At 44.9% G+C, this 22,480-nt stretch overlaps 1 protein-coding gene and 1 pseudogene across 2 annotated transcripts in view; one reads left to right on the top strand and one right to left on the bottom strand.

Moving 5' to 3' along the window:
- The window catches only part of LOC147463577 (kinesin-like protein KIN-UB), a 34,210-nt gene extending 14,504 nt beyond the window's left edge, over positions 1 to 19,706 (bottom strand). The window contains exons 1-7 of one of the 2 annotated variants that reach the window (XM_086489660.1): positions 19,275 to 19,706; positions 3,444 to 3,544; positions 2,988 to 3,110; positions 1,248 to 1,433; positions 935 to 1,156; positions 426 to 561; positions 108 to 257 (exon numbers count right to left, since the gene is read on the bottom strand). In XM_086489660.1, coding sequence (XP_086345786.1) covers positions 108 to 257; positions 426 to 561; positions 935 to 1,156; positions 1,248 to 1,433; positions 2,988 to 3,110; positions 3,444 to 3,544; positions 19,275 to 19,395 — 1,039 coding nt within the window. In that variant the 5' untranslated portion in view covers positions 19,396 to 19,706. Of the gene's footprint in view, positions 1 to 107; positions 258 to 425; positions 562 to 934; positions 1,157 to 1,247; positions 1,434 to 2,987; positions 3,111 to 3,443; positions 3,545 to 15,657; positions 15,994 to 19,274 lie in introns of those variants that run through there. The other variant, XM_086489657.1, reaches the window with a different exon arrangement.
- LOC147463578 (uncharacterized) lies at positions 3,553 to 12,385 on the top strand (annotated as a pseudogene).
- Positions 19,707 to 22,480: the final 2,774 nt, after the last annotated feature.

Genomic DNA, 22,480 nt, shown 5'->3' with positions numbered 1-22,480 from the left:
ATTACACCAGATACCAGTTCAGCTAGAAGGCTAGACTCAGATTATGCAAGCAAATGATCTACACACAACAGCAATTACTTCATTCATAAAGATGACAAGACAAGCACCTCCAAAAGAATCCCGGAGTAGTCTTGTCAACTTTGAGTCTCTTATGGGTACATGCGAGCTTCCTTCAGCAAGGGCATTGATACATTTTCCAAGAGCAGTAAGAGAAAGATTGATAGACTTGGCTTCATCTAGTGAAGATCCACCAACTCCTGAATGAAAATTTCTATATCAATCCACATACACATGCCAAATTGCCACCTACAAATCAGAGAATTGCTGCACATCTGCTGTTTGGGCCAGAGCTACATACATAGGAAGCTCCAAACAGCTCAATAACCTTCTAATTGACAAGCTTGAGAAGGTGAAAAAAAAACTACCAGATTTGTCTATGCGCTCTGATCCAGCCAAATCGACAACCACTAGCTTGCTTCTCCTAACGGTGGGAACAAAGAAGCCTTGAGCCCCAAGACTGGTATTTTCTTGGGCTTCATCCACGAGCTTTCTCACATTAACCTGCAACAAAATGCAAGAAGAGCAAACCAAGTAAATGATAGAACGGTTTCGACAGTTTGCTTAGCTCTAGAAAGTACAGCAAAATTTTGTAGATTTGTAGTGCAGAACTTTTCTTCTTCAGCTGCGATGGATCCATGAAGCGGGTCCTTCTCCCTCGGTACACACATTGCTCAAAGAGAACAGGTAGGTTTTCCTTGGCAAAGGTTTCCTTATGATCTATGAGTTTGGTTACCTTTTCTTATGTGAACTAGCTCCAAATGAAGCGCTCACACCACAGTTAAGTAAGAACCACACTATGTATTTGCCACCAACCCTTCGAAGCCAATTTCTGCTTAATACATAACAGTTGATGCTGCTCATCAGCAATCCTTACCACGAGAATCGCATGGCTGCGTGATGATTCTGCATTCAGTTTTGTGTTAGCAACAGCTCTATTTGCCTCTCCTGCTTTAAGCAACTCTGAGAAACTCTTGTGATCTTTTATCTCGACGACTGAAGCCCCAGGTACCAGCACATCTCGCATCTTTGGGTCATCTACTATTGGAATGTTCTCTTTCTCAGGAGCAAGGAGATCTTGTATCACTTCCATGTAGAGCTGAATAGCAAAGAAAGATAACAAGATATTAACGCTTTTGTGGCACAATAAGCAATTGTTACATTTTCAACATCTTTGGCAAACAGCTCACCTGCAAGTAGGAAACAGTTATAGAATCATCCTTCAATGAAACTCCAGCCAGAATGTCCTCCACAGCTCTAACCATTATTCCACGATTTGAATCATCCTCTTCATCAAGACGTCCAAGTGTATATGTTTTCCCTGTGCCTGTCTGTCCATAAGCCATAATGGTCCCATTGTACCCCTGTAGGACACTCTGGACCAGCAAATAGAAACAGTTTGCAGTTAGAAACATAAAAAAACGAATGACTAGACTAACTTTGTTTACAAGAATTACTGCTAATTCTTTAAAAACATTCATCTGCAGATAGCATTTTTTGCTTTACAATTTTGTCACCAGGGATGAATAACAAACCAAGTTGTTAATGTTCGTGCACAAAGTCCTGCAGAAATAGACTTTGATTCTTTTAACTACGGATTTTTTGGGATAGTTTATGCTGCGTTTTCTTAAAGATGGGGACCCTTTAGCCCTAAATTTCTCTGCTTTTTCAAATGTGCAAGCCAACATAACAAAGATAATGGACAAAAAGAAGTGAAGAAAGCAAAGAAGGAATTTTTTATGGTAGGTTCTTGACCAGCATCAGGTCAAAAGTTTTAAGGAAAGGCGGCTTAGTTTCCTTTTTGTTTCTTTTGTTTTGGGAGTTCTATTCCGGCAATGATATCAGTGGGGTGTCAGTATAGCTAGCTGAGTTCCAGCTTTGTTGCTGAATTTTACAGTTCACCATACAAGGAGTTCACATGACCAGAAAGACAGTAGGTGCGACTAAACTTAAGCCCTTTTGAACAACATGGATCACCCTACCAACTAAGCTATATCCAGAATCAATCACAAGAAAGAGAGAAATAGGTTAAGAATTACAATGTACAAGACGTCGTTTGTGACTTTCACTTAAGGCTAAGGAGCACAGTACTGCTCTAACTTCACAAATCATAGAAGGCCAACTACTACTCTCTAGTAAAGTCAAGACACTGTATTTAGTTTGAGGTGCACCGATGCTTGGTATGCTAGCCAGACAATTTTGCAAACAATAAGTAGAGACAGAAGTGTAACTATGCCTTGTTTTGACGGACATCCCGTAAATATGGACAGCAAACAGATCACAATCAGGGAGTCAATGTGACATGGAACGTTTCGTGGTTTGGTCGTTTTGGGGTTTTGAATATTTTGTTTCAGGGCGTACAACAAGTGAAACAGGCTCTGTATATATTCATATAGATATATGATTACATATAGTATATATATGTGTGTGTGTGTGTGTGTGTGTGCGCGCGCGCGCACAGATACATATATCAATGTAATGATGTATGTATGACAGACATACATATTGCTCTAGACTCCATACAGAGAGTGATTTTCATTTTTCATAGAGGTTGCATGTTTCGTATGTTCCGCCAAAACACTTTGCAAGTTTTAAGGTTTCTAGGTTTCAAGGTTTCATACCCATGAAACGGGTTTTTATGTCACACTGTTGAGGATTACTCATTCAACGAAGTACAAACCTTTGTATCAACACAATCCATACTTATGGATTTCTTTCCTCCAAGTAAAGAAAGCAGCAATATTACAATGAGCACTAGCTCTTTGAGCTTTGAAGTTGTAGCGTAACATCATCATGAATGCGTCGAGAACTTAAAAACATCACCATGAAGCTCTTTATTTGGAGAGGGTTAATCTATGACCAGAATATCTATAATGTAAAATCTCAAAATCGTCTGAGTCATTTTAAAGTCATGCAAGTTGCATTTGTACCTCTACAACAGGTTTTGCCACCACTTCATACACTCGTTTTTGAGAAGCATGTTCTGTAAGAACTTCATCGAACTGGAAAGTTTCAGAATCCCAATTATTCTTGCGGAGCTTTAACCTGTGGAGCTGCAAAAGTAATGGAGAGAGTAATGTCAGTTGCCTGCAGTGTTCAAGTATTCCAATGAGACATACAGAGCGATGCATTCCATCTGTTCTGTTGTTTTGACAGCCATAATTATGTCAATGTCATCACTTTGTGATTGCTATCACCAAAGGCAAAGACTGCGCATGATTCCTCAAACTACTAGGTGGATATCTTGCGTCTGGTTGCTTACTAGTTAAAAGTAGATACTTACTCTTGATTTTGTACACTCGTATATATTGAAACTTGTGTTGATAGTGACAAAAATGCTCATGCAGCACCCAAATATTTACAAAAGAAAGATTAGGGAATGAAACCTCTGGTTCAAGTTCAACACAATCTGCGAAATCAAAATCAGCCTTCAACTCTTCTGCATTTCTGGGACGAAGCCTCACAGCCACACGAACTCTTCCTGATACTGAAATCAGCAAAGTTGAAGTAATTGTGATATAAATTTATCAGCAAATGGCTTGTGACATAAATTAGGTCATGAAAATATAAAAATATACTGTTTGAACCTTATATTTAGCCGATTCAAACTTGCTTTGCTTTCACAAACACTTATGAGCACTTTAGCTAGTACAATGCTTTAATTCCAAGCGAATTTTGAAAAAATTCCTGCTGATTGTGTATGTGGTCAAAGAATACCACTACTTTGGGAGTAAATTTTTTTACTCGAGAGGTCTAACAATATTGAAAAAGGCAAGGCCTTCTAAGCTATCCACATTGCATGAAATGACTATCCAAGACGTCTTCTTATGAAAAGACCTTCTAAGTTAACCACATTGCATGAAATGACTGTGCAAGATGTTTTCTTATGAAAAGACAAGTATTAAAAGCAGTACAACGCAACCGACTAACAAAAGTGTTGTGCAGACAACTGCAAGAAAAAGAGCTATGCAGGCGGCATATAAAAGCTAACAAGGTATGTATGCAGAAGATCAGAACCAGAGAAACCCCACTAATCAGCAAGAATTGGCATTAATGTAATCAGCATTCAAGCACTCGTGATACACATACAAGACGCTATGTAGGTACCAAATAGCAATTACAAATCCATCAATAAGCAATCAAGATAAGCTAGCAGTACCCAAGAAATGCAAGTGATCAGCAAGTATGTGAGTATCTGCAGTCAAGCTATACACAAGCTACACAAATAACCTTCAGTTAGTTGTGTTTGCATCTCTTTTGGGATCAAAGCTAGCATGATAAGAAACCTTTCATGCTTTTAAGTCCACATGTCCTCTGAATGGTTGAAAATACTTTCTTTTTTTTCTGGGGTTTGCGGACTGTTTTATGATGTTGAGTGGATTGTGATGTGTGCATTTGTAAGACTTCGGTGGTAGCACCCTCATTTAAATGATCTACTGTAACATTGTGAACATCGTACACCCAATAGAACAAAAAACCCAAATGACCAAGATTAAAATTGGAATGCACCATTATACACGGCTTTGGATACCCGGAGTTGGATATCGGAGATTCTTTGGGGAGTTTTCGGCCTCCTTGTTGAAGTCTGGGTGGCCTGCTTCTACTTCAACTCGCTACTTTCTTTCCTTACTCCCCTTCTCCTAGTTTCTGTAGTATCCCTCATCTTTTGTAATTTTGTATCACTGGTAGTTTTTCCCCTATGGTTTGTGGTTGTTGACTGAAAGGGAATGGCATTATGGCGGAAACGTTAATGAACCATTCATGGTGCAATTATTGTGTTAATTACAAAGCAATCAAAGAAAGAGATTAAGACTGTAGCAAGTTACAGTGTCACTTTCACAGGACACACAGTTAGTACAGTTGGTTTGGTCTGGTTCACACTGGACGGACTCTGTGGGCAGGGCAGTGACACATGGCAAGGATACGGACGGTGGTCTAGTGGACATCGTGGTCAGGTTACCACCACCACTCAGTTTGGAGATAGACCTAGATGGCTGATATTTATGAGCCGTTGGTGGCTCTTTATGGTTGTACATATGAGTAGTAGCTGTTGGGTCATCATGATCATCTTCTTCATATATGGTCCAACGTCGTCGCCTAGAGTAGAGAGTCTATACACAGCATGTCTGCACCATCCCTGCACATCTGAGCCTCGACACCCCCATTGTACCCGTGAGGTCTGGGCTGGACCTGAGTGTGCTGCCACGCCAGAGTCTGTACTGGTTCCTTTGAGATAGTCGAGTCTATATGTTCTGGTCTACTGTTGTGTCTCTGTGTTGATTTGTTGTTATCTATTGTTTCCTGTGTTTTCATTCTGTTTGAGTGAGATGTCTCGCACATTGCACTGAGGAGCACCCATTGTAGAGAGCACGACACACTATCCACGCTACAGGTGCTCTCATTTTTGGCACGCCCGGTGGGACCTCAACTGAAGTCTCACTCTCTGTTGAGGTACAAATCGAGGAGCTAGCTGGGTTTTACCTAGCCTCGCCTACTTCGCATTGCACAGTGCAGCCTGTTGCTCTGGTCCAGTCTCACCTTAGACAGCTCAATCTAGCTGACCTAGTCTCTCGCCTTGCCGGTCTGGTCCTCTCTCGCCCTAGTCCAACCAGCTCTCATCCTGGTCTAGTCCTTCCTCGTCCCTGGTCTAGCCAGGTGGTCTAGTCACTCGCCCTGGTCTAGTAGAGTCTATTAACTTGATGCCCGAATTCACTATGTTGGAATTGGGTCTCCAGCCTACCCGGCCTGCTATCTTTACAGTGACTTTGGCAGACCAAAGAACTCTCTACCCTGTGGGAATAGTAGACAAGGTCCCTCTGCAGGTATAGGACTTCACATTCAACCTTGATTTTGTTGTAGTTCGCCTCCCTCAGATAGAGGGCGGATTTCCATTACTCATTGGAAGACCGTGGCTCCGACACACAAAGGCATTACATGATTGGGGAACTGATTCAATGTGGATACGTAGCCCGGGCTATCCAATGAAACCTATCCGCCTTGAAGGGGACATGGATCCAGTGGTGAATCGTAGTTCTCTATCAATGGAGTCAACTCCCCAACTGAACCAACTACTCCACCGGATGGACCAGAAGAAGACCTGCTAGAGTGGTTGGAGGCTACCCACTCTATGTCTTGCTATGTGGTCTCCATTCAAGCCTTGCCAGAGGATACACCATCTTCCAGTGTTACTACAGTGGCTGAGCCTAGTGCACCGACTCCATTGCTCCCAGAGGTTGATAGCTTAGCTGGCCCCTCAGTAGAAGCCTTTGGACTTGGTGAGCCTATCAAAGACCATAGAAGGGGTAAGAAATCTCCTTTACAAGAGTTCACCCACGCCACACCCTCAACCTCACCTGTGTCTAATACCTTGCCCCAGTCCAAGCTATCATATGTACCATACGAACTTCCCTTCGACGAGCTTCAACCGAGATGGTTACAAGAAGAGTATACCGATTTCAATATCAATCAGACGCCAATTGTCACGGGGACGTGGCAGCTGTTAACTATGTCGCAAGGACGTGGCAACTGCTAACTTTAGTTGTTGGTTTCTTTCCTATGGGTTTTGTTTTATTTTTGAGACCCTCTTTTTGAAGTAGCAAACAGTCGGACATTGTATGGCCAATGTAAACGGTAGTGTCACCCACAGACCGGAAATGGTCGGCACTGGAATTCGTATAGTAAGAGGATGTCTAGGCTCATAGCAAGATCATGTAGGTCCCCCGTCGCACTTGGCAAGTTAATGGATACTAGGAAGTGAACTCAATAAAGGCATAAAGTCAAGGTGGGACTACCAACAGAAAATATCCGACAGTTGGGCCACATTGCATTTTTGGATGCGGTCCCAATGAGGATAGATGGTCAGATGACCACAGGGAGCCCAACGGAATCATTTCCTAAAATCTAGGGAACTACTATTTTAGGCCCTGAAATGTGTTCGCGTCATTACCTCCGGTATGACTAGGGAAACACTTCACAACTCTGCCGCGAAGTCAACTATGCGACAAGTCGTGAGATTTTTAGGCGGCAACCCCGAAACGGACAAAAGCTTGTAAATGCGCCAAGTGTCATTTTTTCATGAACTTGCCTCATGCACAAAAAAGGGCGTTGATTTTTAAGCTGGGAGAGGCTTCATTTGGGTTTTTGTCACAGGTTCAGAGCTATGGAGTGCGTTCTTTTCCTCTCATGTACAGTGTGGTGCTAGGAGTGATGCCCTGCACGCTATACTGCTCTCTCTCCCCTACGTGCAGTTATGTGATGCCCCACGAGAGGGCTCTTCATTTGACTGATGTACAGCTGTGTGGTTTCATGCTTTTGTGTTGAGGCAAGAGCCTCCTTGAGCAGGAACAGGGGTGAGGGTCATAACCTCACCGTACAGTTGCAAATTCAACGCTGTGTATGCGCAGAAAATTGACTGTTTTTCAGCCATACGGAGACCAGAACCTTTGGGAATCGTGCCCCATTGGCAGAGAACAGTTCGGGGACTGTTTAGGGCTGGAAACAGGGCAAAAACCAGTAAATACAGCGAGCTGAATTTACTGTTTTTGGGCAGGAATCAAACGGTTTACGCCAATGCAAGTGAGATCCAACAAAGAATTGAGTTCGCGCAAGTTTTGGGGCTGTTATGCTGCCGAAATTTGGCCAAATCAGGTAGTATCTAGTGTGATACAGGTAAAGGATTTCCAGGACCTTACTTTGTAATTTTCCCTCTCAAAGAATAAAAAAATCCGAAAGGGGCGCCAATTTTGGGGCCTACAGGTTGTCGACGTCTGCTTGGGGCATTCTAGCTTCCGAGCAGTGTGTGTATTCAAGTGATTAATTCCCGTTGCAGGTTCTCTTTGCAAAGTGCTCTGTGTGTGTGTCTAAAGTAAAGAATTTCGGGTGAAAGCCAACGCCTACCACCCCACGGGCCAGTTTCACCAACTCATGATGTGCGGAAGCTCACAGAGGCGGCAAGGTCTTCTCTTCCTGATGCATCCTCGCCAACTACACCGCCTGACCCCGTCAGAGTAGTCAACCTACGCGACCGTGACAACCATCAATCCATCTTGTTAGCCGCTTGGTTATGGGATCACCCTACGCTACTCGACCGGGTAATCTCTTTCGTGCACTCTTTCAAGGATGTGTTTGCCTGGTCTTACCACGATTTGGAAGGAGTTAGGAGTCCACACAATCCCTCTGGTTGAAGGGGCTAAGCCGGTCAGAGAACGGACTTACAAGCTCAACCCCAAGTATGTAGAAGCAATCAAAGTCGAGTTAGAAAAAATGCAAGAAGCAAGTATTATTGTGCTAGTGGAGCTCTCAGAATGGTTGTCCCCTATGGTTATCGCTCCCAAGCAGCCGTCCAACAAAATTTGAGTTTGCGTCGACTACCCAGCTCTGAATAAGGTGACAATCCCGAATGGATTTCCGACCCCTTTCACTGAGAGAGTCCTCAAATGTAAGGTGCAGTGGAAGTGAATGTTGAACTTTGCTCAAGATGAGTGCTCCTAATTGTGCTCAAGGTTCCTTTTACTTACGAAAGGGAGAGCCTTCCGTTCCTTTAGTGAGAGAGTGCAATGGACACAAACAAAGTGGTGAACATTGTGAATGAAGGTGCTGAGACTGAGAGATAGAGAGAAGAATACGACACCAATCAAGTTGTTAAACCCTCCTCCAAGGGCCCCACTCTCGATGGCGAGAGCGGTCTATGCTATTAATTGCACAAATTTGGTACAAGATGCTGATGCAAGTCGTGCGGCTATGCATTGTGGATCTAGGTTTGGAGATGACGGCAACGACGAGAGCGGCGATGTCGTATGGCTGAAAATGCTCCTTTCGTACTGTTCCTTCTTCGCTGAATTCGCTGAGTCTACACGCTGAATTCACTGCTGCAAAAACGCCATCTTTGATGTATGTAGAAACGCTGGTTCATGCTGTTGTAAAACGCTGAAGTGCTGCTGTTGAAAACGCTGATCTGAGAGGTTGGAAACGCTGATCTATGGGGCTGAAATCGCCGATCTATAGGGCTGGAAAACGCTGTGTAGTCATTGCTGAAAACGCTAGGTCTTCAAGGGGGTGGTTCTTGCTTGAGAGAGAGGGAGAGATGCCTGCTGCAAGCCTATTGCCTTGTGCACTTCTTCCACTTCTGCCAAATAATGCTAGCGCTGGTTTTCTTATATATTGTCTTATGCAAATTGCCCTACCCAGTTTCCCAACAAAAGTCACTTAAAATAATAAGTGAAAATTGGCTAAAATAGGGAAAATAGGTCTATGCACTGTAAAAATGCTCCTGATGGGTTCTGATGGAAATCTGATGATCATGTTGTGTGCAACCAAAGGATATGCATCTAATCTAAGTGTCTGGACATGCACGGTCTGCGAACAAACTCACAAAAGTGCCAGAACACTTCCTATTCTAGACTGACTGAACTGGATTGTACCCTTGTCATGAGGTACCTTGTCCACGTACACATAGGGTTAGATGTGTCACGTGACATCGAAGATGTCGCTGGGCATGTACTGTACAGTTTCATGGACGAGTTCAGCGGCTACAATCAGTTACGAATACATCCTGACGACCAGGGAAAGACAGCTTTTGTCACTCCATGGGGAATTTTTATCTACAACAGGATGTCCTTTGGGCTGAAAAACGCTCCTCCTTCATTCAATCATATTGTCTACCATCATATTTTGTCCCCTGCTCAACGACAATCTCAAAATCTTCATGGATGAATTTTCCACCTTCTCTGGCACCCAATGTTCCACCCCGTGGAAAACTTGGAGGAGCACCTGGCTCAACTCTCTGCAATCTTCTCGAAGTGTCGCGAGGCGCGTCTTAAGCTCAATCCAAACAAGTGCCACTTTTTGGTGACTCAAGGTACGCTTTTAGGTCATGTCGTGTCTGCTGAAGGTTTAGCACCTGACCCTGAGAAAATAGTGACCAGTTTAAGATTGCTCCCTCCACTTAATCCCAAAGGTGTTCAAAGCTTTGTAGGCCATACAGGCTATCATCGGAGGTTCATTCGCATGTATGAAGAGGTTGCCCAACCCTTGCTCGCCTAACTAGTACTGCTCTACCCTTTCAATGGTCCACAGCTGAATCCCAAGCTTTTGCCTATCTCAAAAAGTGCCTAACTAAGGCACCTATTTTAGTTGCTCTTGATTGGTCCACTCCTTTTCATGTCCATACTGATGCTAGTCAATTTGCAGTCAGCACGGTCTTGACTCAGCCTAGCAAGGAGTTCAACCTAGATCACCTAGTCCACTATGCCAGTTGCTTGCTCACAAAGGCTGAGCGCAACTACAGCACCACAGAAAGGGAAGGTTTGGCTATGGTGTATCCTTTACAAAAGTTTCGTCATTGCTTGTTAGGGGTTCACTTCACTATCATCACGGATCATCATGCGCTACGCTATCTTCTTAATAAACCCCAAGTTGCAGGAAGATTCTGGAGGTGGCTACTGATATTCAAAGAATTTGATTTCGACGTAGTTCTCCGTCCAGGCAAGCGGCACGTCATGGCCGACCACCTCTCTCGCATACACACAGGTGAGCCAGATACTGGGGTTGATGATGACTTTTTGGATAGTCATCTCTTTAAGGTCGACACGACCCCGGAATGGTATAGAGATGTGTTACATCTGTCCTCTATTGGCCTATATCTTGAGAATGCTTCTCCCTTGCAAAAAAGAAGACTCTTGCTGAAGTCTAGACCCTTCTCTCTGATTGGCGGACAGCTCTACAAATCTGGGCCAGATAGTGTGTTGCGCAAGTGCGCCTCCCGTCATGAAGTGGACCACATTCTAGAAGATGCACACAATGGTCTTACAGGTGGCCATTACCTTGGTCACATCATGGCGCAAAAAATCTTACAGACAGGCTTATGGTGGCCCTATCTATTCAGAGATGCTATTGCTCATGTCAAGATTTGTGATGTCTGTCAACGATGTGCGCCCAAGCCTAGCAAGCAATCCAATCGCCCTTTGCAAGTATCTATGGCGCGGTTGCCCTTTGAGCGATGGGGCTTGGACTTTGTTGGTCCAATTGCTCCACCTGCTCAACCCGGCAATCGTAAGTATCTCCTGGTAGCGACGATTATGCAACCAAGTGGGCCGAGGTAGTGGCTACCATCGACTGTACAGCAACCACTGTCACAAAATTTTTGTATGAAAATATTTTTTGTATGTTTGGGTGCCCTCTAGAAATCAAAAGTAATCGAGGTAGTCATTTCATCAACGACCTGATCTCCACACTCCTCACGAACTACAAGATTTTTCATCGCAAATCTTGCTCTTACTATCCCAGAGCAAATGGGCAAGCCAAGAGCACTAACAAAGTGCTAATTGCACTTCTCAGGAAAGCTTGTCACCTGCATCCAACTTCTTGGGCTCAAGCTATCCTTGGCACAGTCTAGGCTTATCGCACCTCCTTCAAAGCAACCACTAACCACACCCCATTCCAACTAGCTTTCGGTCTAGAAGCACTTGAACCATACGAGTTCAACTCAGGCTCAGCAAGAGTGGGAAGCGTTCGCGTCACAGCGGATATTGCTTCCGCAAACCTCTCTCGTCTCTCGAAGCTAGAAGAAAGCAAGATGTTAGCTTCACATGCTCGGCAAGCTGAGCAACTTCGTCGCAAAGCGTGACATGATCGCCAACTCAAAAAGGCGAAAATAACACAAGGGACACTGGTGCTACTCTATCAAGTTAAATATCTGAAAAAAGCTAAGAAGTTGGTCCCAGCTTGGCAAGGGCCATTCATGGTACAAGAGATTTTGCCACAGGGAGCTATCCAGTTAGTCACTCTAGAAGGTGTTCTCTTGACGTTGGTAAATGGATCCAAAATCAAGTGCTATCACTTGCCCTGACTCTTTAGAAATTTGGTGATGTTATCCCTCCCACCAACAACCATATGACTGTCCCCTCCTCAGCTATCTCCAGCTTTCCATTTTTCCCTATTCTCAAGTCTTCTTCATATCAGTTCTCATCTCAGTTGTAATCAGTGTTATCTTTCAAATTCTCCTACTTTTATTGTGTGCATCCATTTTGCTCTTATCTCATTGATATAATTTGGTTTTTGGAGTCCTACTATGATCCAGCTTGTTCTATTTAATTATTTGAATTCACTCATAGATTGGATTGTCATCCTCCTGTTTTTGTCTCTATGTCTCTATCTGTATCTCTATCTCTGTGTCTCTCTGTCTCTACTGCCTCTCTGTCCTTGTGGATTTGTTAAAAGGAAATCTCGTCTCTACTGCCTCTCTATCCTTGTGGATTTGTTCAACGTCCGAGGTTCAACTCTCGTCAGATAGATCTTTGATTTTTCTTGGTATTGTTCCTAGGACGTTAAAACCTACTCTGCCTAACCCTAGCCCCCTATCCTTTCTGCTCGCCCTACCTGCTGCCCCCTCGCCCCCCCTACCCACCCCTCGCCCCTAGTCCCTACCCCTCGCCCCTCCTACCCACCCCTCGCTCCTAGTCCTTACCCCTCGCCCCCTACCCACCCCTCGCCCTCTGCTCGCCCCTACCTGTTGCCCTCGCCCCCCCTACCCACCCCTCGTCCCTAGTCCCTACCCCTCGCCCCTTATCTACCCCTCACCCCCCCACCCACCTCTAGTCCCTACCCCTCGCCCCCCCCACCAGCCCTCGCCCCTGTCCACCCCTATCTATCTCTCGCCCCCTATCTACCTCTCGCCGCCTAACCCCTCGCCCCTCACCCTCGCCCTATTCACCTTTCGGCCCCCACCCACCTTCGCCTCTCCCCTCTCGCCCTTTCCAACCATCACCCTCGACCAAACCTTAAACGAGTCTACCTGCACATTAATCTACATCCTCGGCCCTGCTCACGGTGCTTGGCCCGATCAACTCGGCTCTCTACACCTCTCTACACACAATCCGTCCATACTGCGCTCGCGTCCTCGCCATCGAAATTCACCTGCTCTCAATCAGATTTTCAAGATACCAGCTTTCAGCAGCACAGAAATCGGGATCATGTTGTATACAGAGTTGCGATTGCTGCATGGGTCATACGGTGATGTATTGATATATGTATGATCCTGGGGATTATTTTTTTTGTATGCTCTTGTGGACCTAACAGAATCTAGTGTGCAGTGAGCTCATTGCTATAAGCTTTTGGGGTTTTGAAAAAATACTGCTACAATGTTTACAGATAGTCGTCAATCAGGTGGCTATGGTAGGAGGCAAAAAATTGTTGTCGAGGAAAAGGCCTCAACCACACAGGCAGGCCAATTATGAAACTAAAGCGGAATCAGATCCTAGCAACCATGGGGTCACGAATATGTCATCCAGTGTCAAATCTGACGAAAGTTACAAGGCCTCGGCATCAGCTGCAGATTCCAACTCAAGCTCAGACAGTGGTAGCTCAAGTGCACAGGAGAAGGATCCAAAAGGCAAAAGGAAAGCAATGAGTCACTTGATCAGTCATGAACTTACAAAGCCTGACAAAACAAAACAAAACACAAAACAAAATTTTTCCTCAATTTTCACATGCAGCAACCCAAGCCATCTCTTACAGATGTTCTCTCACATGACCAATTGGACAACTTGGGTGTAATATCACTAGCTGAAGTCGTCCTTCGTGATGACATACCTATCGGCATGATTCACGAAACGCTAAAAATTTTTCCTAAAGTCAGGGGACACTTTGACAGCGGCACATCTAGGACATGAATGGAGATAACCAACTTTCCCTCCTTGCAGCCGAGTACTAGGTCATATTCAAAGCTCTCCAAACTGCTACCATACAAGCATGCAAGGCATTGTTCGAACCGGAGCATCCGTATCTACAGCATTACAAAGCTCTCTTAGCACTATTCAGATATTATTTTTTAGTGAGAGATACTCAAGGACCAAAAGGGAAATGCGAAGTACCTACCACATTCCCACAATGTGATGGTCTTTACTGTTTAATCAAGAACATACCTTGTGGGTTTCATCAGATCCTCTTTACATCATTGCAGACCAAGGCGAAAAGGTTTAAACTTTAGAGCACAAGTACAGTCACCTCAATCTAGCTTCCAATGTTTTGTCGCGCCACTGTTGGCTTGGGTGATAAACATCCACATCAACCCTCTTGAAGTGGATCAGGATGCAGCATAATGCTGCACCTTACATCTATCTATTTTATGCCTCATAAAGCCTCCACCATCGGCATGTTTCGTCGCTTTAAGCTGAAAGTTGAAAATCAGCAAGATCATCGATGCTTTGCAATGACAATGGGAGAGTATACTTCTTGCAAATACCATCATCTGTAACATGACCCCCAGATTCATCACGAGTTCACTATGCGCGACCACCCGTCGCAAAATGGCGTTGCAAAAAGAGAGAATCACACAGTTATAGAAGTTGTTGGGACAGTTTTACAACACTCATCTTGCTTTTGCTTATTGGGGGGGAGCAGCCTATTGCCACCTGCTACATGCAAAATTGGCTCATCACTGCTACAAACCTGGCCACTCCATCTTGGCATTTCACATGTCTGCATTTTCTTAGCTCTTCTTCCTATGCTTTGGATAGGCCTCCCTCTTCCAAAATTCAAACTCGCACCTAGTGCGATGAAAAGCATTTTTGTCAACTACAAAGATCGATCTGGCATCGAGGCCCCTCTATCAACCCTATACTTGCCACTTCTTGCATCTATTTGTTGGGTTTGCTTCCCAACCATGGAATACCCTCTCACTATCCAATTACCTTTGGCATTGATGAATTAGAAACTTAAAAAAAATTAAAATGCCACTTGCTTCACCTCCGTTCTCGATGAAGACAATGTTGAAGATCAATCACCTGAGCCACTAGAAAAAAGCTTAAATTTCCATTTTGCAAAGCGGATGCATTGGGTATGGCAGACACATGGTACCCTTCACCCAATCATCACGATACATACCCAATGCATTGGGGAGCTTTAAATGGCTTTTTCACAATAACTATTATACCATGCACACATCTAGACCTATTGTTAGGTGCAACGGAATGAATGTTGTATTTTCTCAAGATTAGTGATCTTTAGTTCCTTTTAGTTCTTAGGGAAAGAGAGAGCTTTCCGTCTTGTAGAGTGCTATGATCACGAACAAAGTGAATGGATTGTGCGTGCAAATGAATGAGACTGAGAGAAGGAGAGAGAAGAGATACAACACCGAGAGGTTGTAAAACCCTCCTCCGAAGGCCCCACTCTCGTCGCGACGACGGTGATGACGACGACGACTTCGCGGCTGAAATCTGGGATCTTCTAATCGTTGAATTGAACATAGAGACGGAGTGGCAACCCGTTCATCAAACACATGCAAACAATGCGCTCGAATCTTTTCTGTTTGATTGAAATCAATCAACTGTGGCAAATCACAATGGAAATGCCCATGCTTGGTGCTCATACAATCATGTGATCTTTCGGAAACTGTGTCATGCCAAGGAAGAGAGATGGAATGTGACTTCCTTACATACAAACTTTTCAGCTTTTCATGAACAATCCGCATACATTCGTGCTCATCCATGAGAGAAACGTGCTCAACATACAATATGTCATGCCTAGTAAAACGGATCACATAACGATGCTGACTAAAATACAGGAAACGATCACGAATGAAACACTCGAACAATGCGTGCGTACCAATCATGCGAACACATAATACTTCATGTGAGGGTTCTTTGGACCAAGGCTCGAGAGCCAAGATCGCTTCTTCCTGAAGGGGTTCTGTGGACCTAGGCTCGAGAGCCAAGATCGCTTCTTCTTGAATGATCGAATCGTCCTGCGGAGGTTCGTTGGACCTCGACTCGAAAGCCAAGATCAGATCTTCGTGACTGCTCGAATCTACAACGAGGTTAGCTTCGCTAGAAAAAGCATCCACTAACACATCATCCTTGTGAACAATCACATCTTTTTCATGCAACTCATCATACTTGTGAGAAATCACATCTTGATCATGCAAATCATCATGCTTCTTATTGTCATCCAAATCATCATGCTTAGCAATATCATTCAAATCATCATGCTTATCTTTGTCATCCAAATCATCATGCTTGTCATTCAAATCATCATGCGTATCATGGTCAATCAAATCATCATCATGCTTCACACAATCATGCAAATCCTGTGTATCATGCTTTGGAGAAGAAGAGATTAAGAGAGTCTCCTTATCCCGATTCTCGTGCATATGTGCCTAAGCTTGAGAAAAGAGTCGCAAGCGCTCTTCCCTTCTTGCTTTGATCTCGCGATCAAATTCTGCTTGTCTTGCTTTGTTCGCTGCTTGTCTTTCTGCTTCGGCTTCTGTGTGTCTACGTTCCATTTCTTTGAATTCACGATCAAATTTGGCTTGTCGTTCTTTGGCTTCCAAGCGTGCTTGCTCGTACTCACGCGCTATGGCTGCCATTCTTGCGGCATGTCTTGCTTTGCGTTGTAAAGTCTATTCCATAAACAACAGCTTCAACTCCTCCATTGGAGTTAGTGCAATCGTTGTCGTAGATGGGAAAGGGTCAGAAAAACCTCCTGGCGGGGAAAATTCTTCTTCGCCTCTCTCATGCTCATCACCTCCAAGAGAAGTATCCATTCCGCTTCGAGTGATGACCATTCTGCAATCGTGGGTTCTTGTGGGTTCTTGGGATCTTGGATTCGTAAGTCCACGAGGAACTTGGGTTCTTGAGGATCTTGAGTCTTGAGGGTCTTGGGTTCTTGGGGTTCTTGAGGTTTTCTTTCGCTTGCAAATCGCGTTGGAGAAGGATCTTCTCTTCACCCGAGTTCTCCTCCTTTTTGTGTGTGCACTCCTTAGCGTCCTTGCGCTCACACCAAGGTTGCTTTTTCCCACCTCACGTCGATTGGCCGGCCGCTAAGTGCACGGTCCGCTCTCAATGAGTGAAAAGAGACACAAGGGGAGGTTGGACAAGCCCTTCTTTCTTGGGATTCCTGTCACTCTTCAACAAAACACGATTAGGAATCGCCACGCCCAAGTAAACTTGGGTTCGTGCGATCGCAACAAGCAAAAAAATTCTTGTGGTTCTTGTGGTTCTTTCCTTGAGTAATGCAGAACACTTCCAAAGCTCTGATACCAATGTTAGGTGCAGCGGAATGAATGTTGTATTTTCTCAAGATTAGTGATCTTTATTGCTCAAGGTTCCTTTTAGTTTTTAGGGAAAGAGAGAGCTTTCCGTCTTGTAGAGTGCTATGATCACGAACAAAGTGAATGGATTGTGCGTGCAAATGAATGAGACTGAGAGAAGGAGAGAGAAAAGATACGACACCGAGAGGTTGTAAAACCCTCCTCCGAAGGCCCCACTCTCGTCGGCGAGAGTGGTCTACTTTGATTGCACAAAGGTGTACAATGCGAAATGCAATGGACAGATGCAAGTTGGACTATGCCGATGATGACGACGGTGATGACGACGACGACTCCGTGGCTGAAATCTGGGATCTTCTAATCGCTGAATTTCGGGATTGTTTTGGTGGCTGAAAATGACTGTTTTGGCTGTGTTTTTATGGCTGAAAATGGGGGATCATCTGCAACCAATCTGGGGCTGATCTACTACTTTGTCTAAGGCTGAAAACTGTGTGTATCTGCTGCGGTAAGGCTGAGAATCAAAAACGCTGATGGGTCCTGCTGCTAGCCAAAAACGCTAGGCTGATCTGCATCTGCAATCCAAAAACGCTGATTGGGCTGTTTTGGGAAAACGCTAGGGAAGTTGATGATTCTGCTGGCGATGGCAGGGATCTGCAAACGCTAGGGTGCTGATGATCGATGGCAATGGCCTGCTGTGGAAGGGAGCGCCAAGGATGGGGTGGAGGTCTGGCGAGGGTCTACTGCGGGGGGGGGTTCTGCTGAGAAGTTGCCTGTTGAGCGGGAAGCTCCTGCTGCCTCTTCTGCCAGAAAGTGCTAACTTGGGTTTGCTTTTATGTTAACTTAGCAAAATTGCCCTACCTACTTTTGTTGGAAAGTCACTTAAAAATAATAAGTGAAAATAACCAATAAATAGAAAAATAGGCTAAATGCACTGGAAAATTTCCCTAACTGATGCTAATGGATTCTAATGGGAATTCCGATGATCATGCTATGTGCAACCGAAGGATATGCATCTATGCTAAGTGACTGGGCATGCACGGTCTACGACTAGACTCACAAAAGTGCCAGATCACTGCTAATCTAGACTTGACTGAACTGATTGAACCCTACTGTGGTGTAGCTTGTCCACGGACACATAGGGTTGGGATGTGTCACGTGACACCTATGTTACACAAATCATATCCTCTTGTACACTCACAATACTATATCGTGTCCACAACAAAGTTGCATGTCATTCTCTTCCCTATTTGATTTTTCTTCAAATTATTGTCTCACTCGTTTACAATTATCTAGCCACACTCGCACTAATTGGGGAAGTGATGATCCCTACTACTAATCCACATTTGTCTATGTGTCCATGCTCTCGTCCCATATCATCACAAACAAAGAGTCAAAAGTTTGTTTCCCTCTCCCCCACTGAAGTTGAATGTGTAGTGCCTTATCTTCACGGGAAGCTCTTTGGCTATCTCCACTTGATTGGAGCTACCTAAGAGTGTTCCAATCATGGAGCTACCTAAGAGTGTTCCAATCACACCTACATCCAACTATCATAACCGGGCATCACACCTACTCTCTTCCCCATGACCTTGAAAATAAACTTACGAAGTAGCGTAATCAAGTTTTGAGGTGTTCTCATCTCTCTTGGTATTCTCAGGTTGTCTCAAGTATTTCCTTACAGCTATTGTCTTTTCATTAGTGATAAGTTTCAACAACTAATCTGATGGTTATGAAAATCACAATTGTGCAATTGTTGACTATCTGATGTACCAAATTGCACCATGGCTATAAATACTGCCTTGGAGTCTCAACCCATGCTTGATCAGAAAATTACGTGCCTATCTAAGGTTAGCTTACACTCTTTTCTAACGTGTTCTGAGTTGGCTCACGTTAAGCACGTTAAGTTGCATCAGTCACTAGATCTTGTCACTCTCAATGGTAAAGATATTCACATTTGTCTCTCTCTCTCTCTCTCTCTCTCTCTCTCTCTCTCTCTCTCTCTCTCTCTCTCTGAAAAATCTTTTGAAAATTTCAAGCTGAGGGTACAATACTCACTACTTCCTGGTCATCTGTCCTTTTTTTCTGAGCCCACAACAAAAACTGTGCTCGGCTCCTTTCCTACCAGGTAGATGCAGAATATTCCAGCTCAAAAGCAGTCCATTAAGGGGGATTACATTACCTGGACCATCCTCCTTGCTGGAATTGGCTCGCTTTGGGCGGCCAAATGGGGAAGGAGAAGAGCTCGACAGGCACTTCTGAAGAATTGCTCGATCAGCTGCCGACAAGCGGGAATTGGCCATTGCAGCTGCAGCTATTTGTAGAGCTGCTTATAATCATGCTTGCAGGCTGGAGAGCACAATGGCATTAGGCATTGTGACAATGAACCTCGTAGAAAACCCAGTAAAGCGGTGCTATAGTAGAAGAAGATGAAGAAGAAGAAGAATAAGAAGAGAGAAACCGTAAGAAGAAGACGCACTCTTCAGAAGAAAACAAGCAAGAGAGGGGAAGGTTTTCAGCTGTAATCGCGAGCTCCAGAAGCGCAGAACAGGGGAGAGACTTTGAAACGTAAGCTGGGCTCAAAGGCACGCGAACCGAAAAGGGCAGGCAAAAATATACCGACAGAGAGAGTTTGCGCAAAAGGGACTTTATTCTGAACTTTGGTAGTGGACGATGATGATGCTCTTTGCTTGTCCGAAGGTCGTTTGTAAGGTCTCATCACCAGCTCAATTTTAAATTTTGTCTTGGAGGGAACCTCGTAAGGTAGGGATCTCACGAGCCGGAGTTATCAGTAACTTTTACCAATAACCATGCCTCAGTCATGGTCAAGCAAGGCAGCGATAGTATCATAGTTCTATTGTGCACTTCGTTTTGCAACTATGCCTATTTTGGCATAGTTAGATTTAGCAACAGGTGGATTGTTAAGTAATGAAAGCGGTTGTCAGCACTTGCAACTCCCAAGTCGACCTCACAGCCTTGCGATGGCGAGCCAATGGTGTCAATTCTGTAGCAAAGTAGCCCATGTGGGTCCACGTTAACCCCTTAATTGCGGTAAATTTTTGTGTAGACCTCCATGTGCTGGTAAATTGAATCAAACACTCGATGCATGACCATGAGGGAGGAGGTTGAGAGCACCGTCATGCATAGTTGTGCACCTTTATCAATTATCGATAGTTAGGTCTTGTGTGACCGCTCCCTAATAGAGTGTAAATGTGCCACACTTGGCCTCGTCACTATCTTGTGTGCATCTCTAAAGGGATTCATTGCTGAGATTAATGCCACCCATCCAATGCCCCTAGTTTACCCTCAGTTCGCCTCTAGGATCCAATGGTCGAGAGTGCCATGATCTGCAACGCTTAATCTTAGCCACATATCCCATGTCAATCGTAACAACTAAAGAAGTGGTTGTTAGATGTGTGTAGAAGCTACAAAGACTACTTGTTCTCATGCGGCATATATTGTGCAAGAAGAAGTGCAAATTGATATCCATTTCTTTATTTTTGACTACTTGTTGCATGCGAAAATCGTCGGTTGCCTTAGGCCATGGTCACGCGAGGCTTAGTTTTTCGTAACCTGAGCAGACCAATTCTGACGTGAGGCAGCTTTTCACAGGCGTCGACCAGCATTGTACACTAACTATGCCTAAAAAGGCATAGTCACACAACTATGCCCGTCCACAGCAGGTCAACCTTAGGCTTCTCTCTCCTGCCTGTGCAAGGTTCTTCCTCTCTCTACCTATTGTAGGCGGTGAACGCTCCTGCGCCTCTGTCAGAAATGATCGAGACTTAGTTGAAACTAAGCCTCACGTGACCATGCCCTTAGCACTGCTCTGTAAAATATGCATCCAAGTAAACGTTTATAGCACTTGAAGAGCCTTTGTCCAATGTCCCCAAGTGTTGTAAACACTTCACGTTATAAGGGAAGTATGTGCCACTTCCCCCAACTTGCCAGCCCCGTTTTCATGTGATTATTTGCGTCCCTTGTATTCGGCACTTTCTTATGATATTGATCATTCGTTCGCGTCCCTCACTCTCGTGTCCCTCTTGCGTTCAGTTTTCAAGTTGCGTTCTTGTACATGCGTTTGCTTTCCTGTAGGTCCCGTTTGCATCGCAGGTGAGCCGGCGCGGCCCCTTTTCCGCGACGCCCCGAACGAGGGCGTCACACTTGGTATCAGAGCTTCGGCTCGAGTCCCCGCCGACCCGACGTCGGCCCGCGGCCCATGGTTGTCACCACGTTTTCGGCCCGTCTGCCTCGTTTTTCCACGTTTTCTCCGCGTTATCGGCCCGTGTTGCCCCGTTTTGCCCCGTTTCACCACGTCCCTTGCGTGATTGCCCCGTTCCTTGCGTTTTCTCCACGTTCCCCATAGTTTTTCACCATTTTGCCTCGTTTGACCCGCGTTTCGCCCCGTTTTCACCGAGTTCTCCGCATTCTTGCCCCGTTTTGACGCGTTTCTCCACGTTCCCCATCGTTTTTCAACGTTTTACCTCGTTTTGCCCCATCTTATATCGTTTGGGACCGGTTTTCACCGTTTTTGAGCCGTTTTTCGCGGTTTTCATCGTTTTGGACCCCGTTTTGCGCTGTTTCACAGTTTTTAGCGTTTTCAAGCCGTTTTCTCGCAGTTTTTCAGTTTTTCGATATTTTTGAATTTTCCTCGGCTCCGGCCACAATAGCACCCCTATGGCGGGAAATCAAGAAGATGAAGAAGGATACAGGACGGAACCGGAACCGCATACAGCCCCAAAGAAGAACAAAGAGAAGAAGCCGCGACCAGACCACCAAGACTCAATGGAAGAAAGACTGGAGGCCCGCATCATGGCCTCCGTAGAACACCAAATCAACGTGATGTCCGCCAATCTGAGCGACCTACTGCAAACACAGCTAGGCCAGCGATACGAAGACCACCCGGGTCCTAGTAATGTCAACACGCGGCGAAACACACAAAGACGACCGCGGCCCGGAAGATTAGAGACAGTCGACGAAGATGAAGGCTACCTAGATGACCGAAGTGAAGGGCGCTACTACAGCCCTGAGAGAACTCTAGAAGATGAAAACAGACTGGGAAAGTTCAGACCCAGTCCCCCAGAGAAATACAAAGGCAACCGCACCTCACTGGAACTCAACAAGTGGTTCAGCGAGGTAGAAGACTACATGCAGTGGAACAACATAGGCAAACGCAGGTGGGTGCAAGTGGCCAAAACTTTCCTAGCCGACGACGCCTATGTATGGTTCCTCACTGAACAGCCATCAAAGCACTGGGAGGACTGGGAAGACCTACAAAGAGACATGCTTAACTACTTTGTCCCAGAGAATGAAGGAAACAAAGTCAGGGATTCCTGGCGCGATCTACGCCAAGACGGCCACATATCAGACTACATTGTCAAATATCGG

The sequence above is a fragment of the Adiantum capillus-veneris genome, chromosome 2 (assembly GCF_014529385.1).
Source record: "Adiantum capillus-veneris isolate H3 chromosome 2, ASM1452938v2, whole genome shotgun sequence".
NCBI lineage: Eukaryota > Viridiplantae > Streptophyta > Polypodiopsida > Polypodiales > Pteridaceae > Adiantum > Adiantum capillus-veneris.
This window is presented reverse-complemented; position numbering and strand designations above follow the sequence as displayed.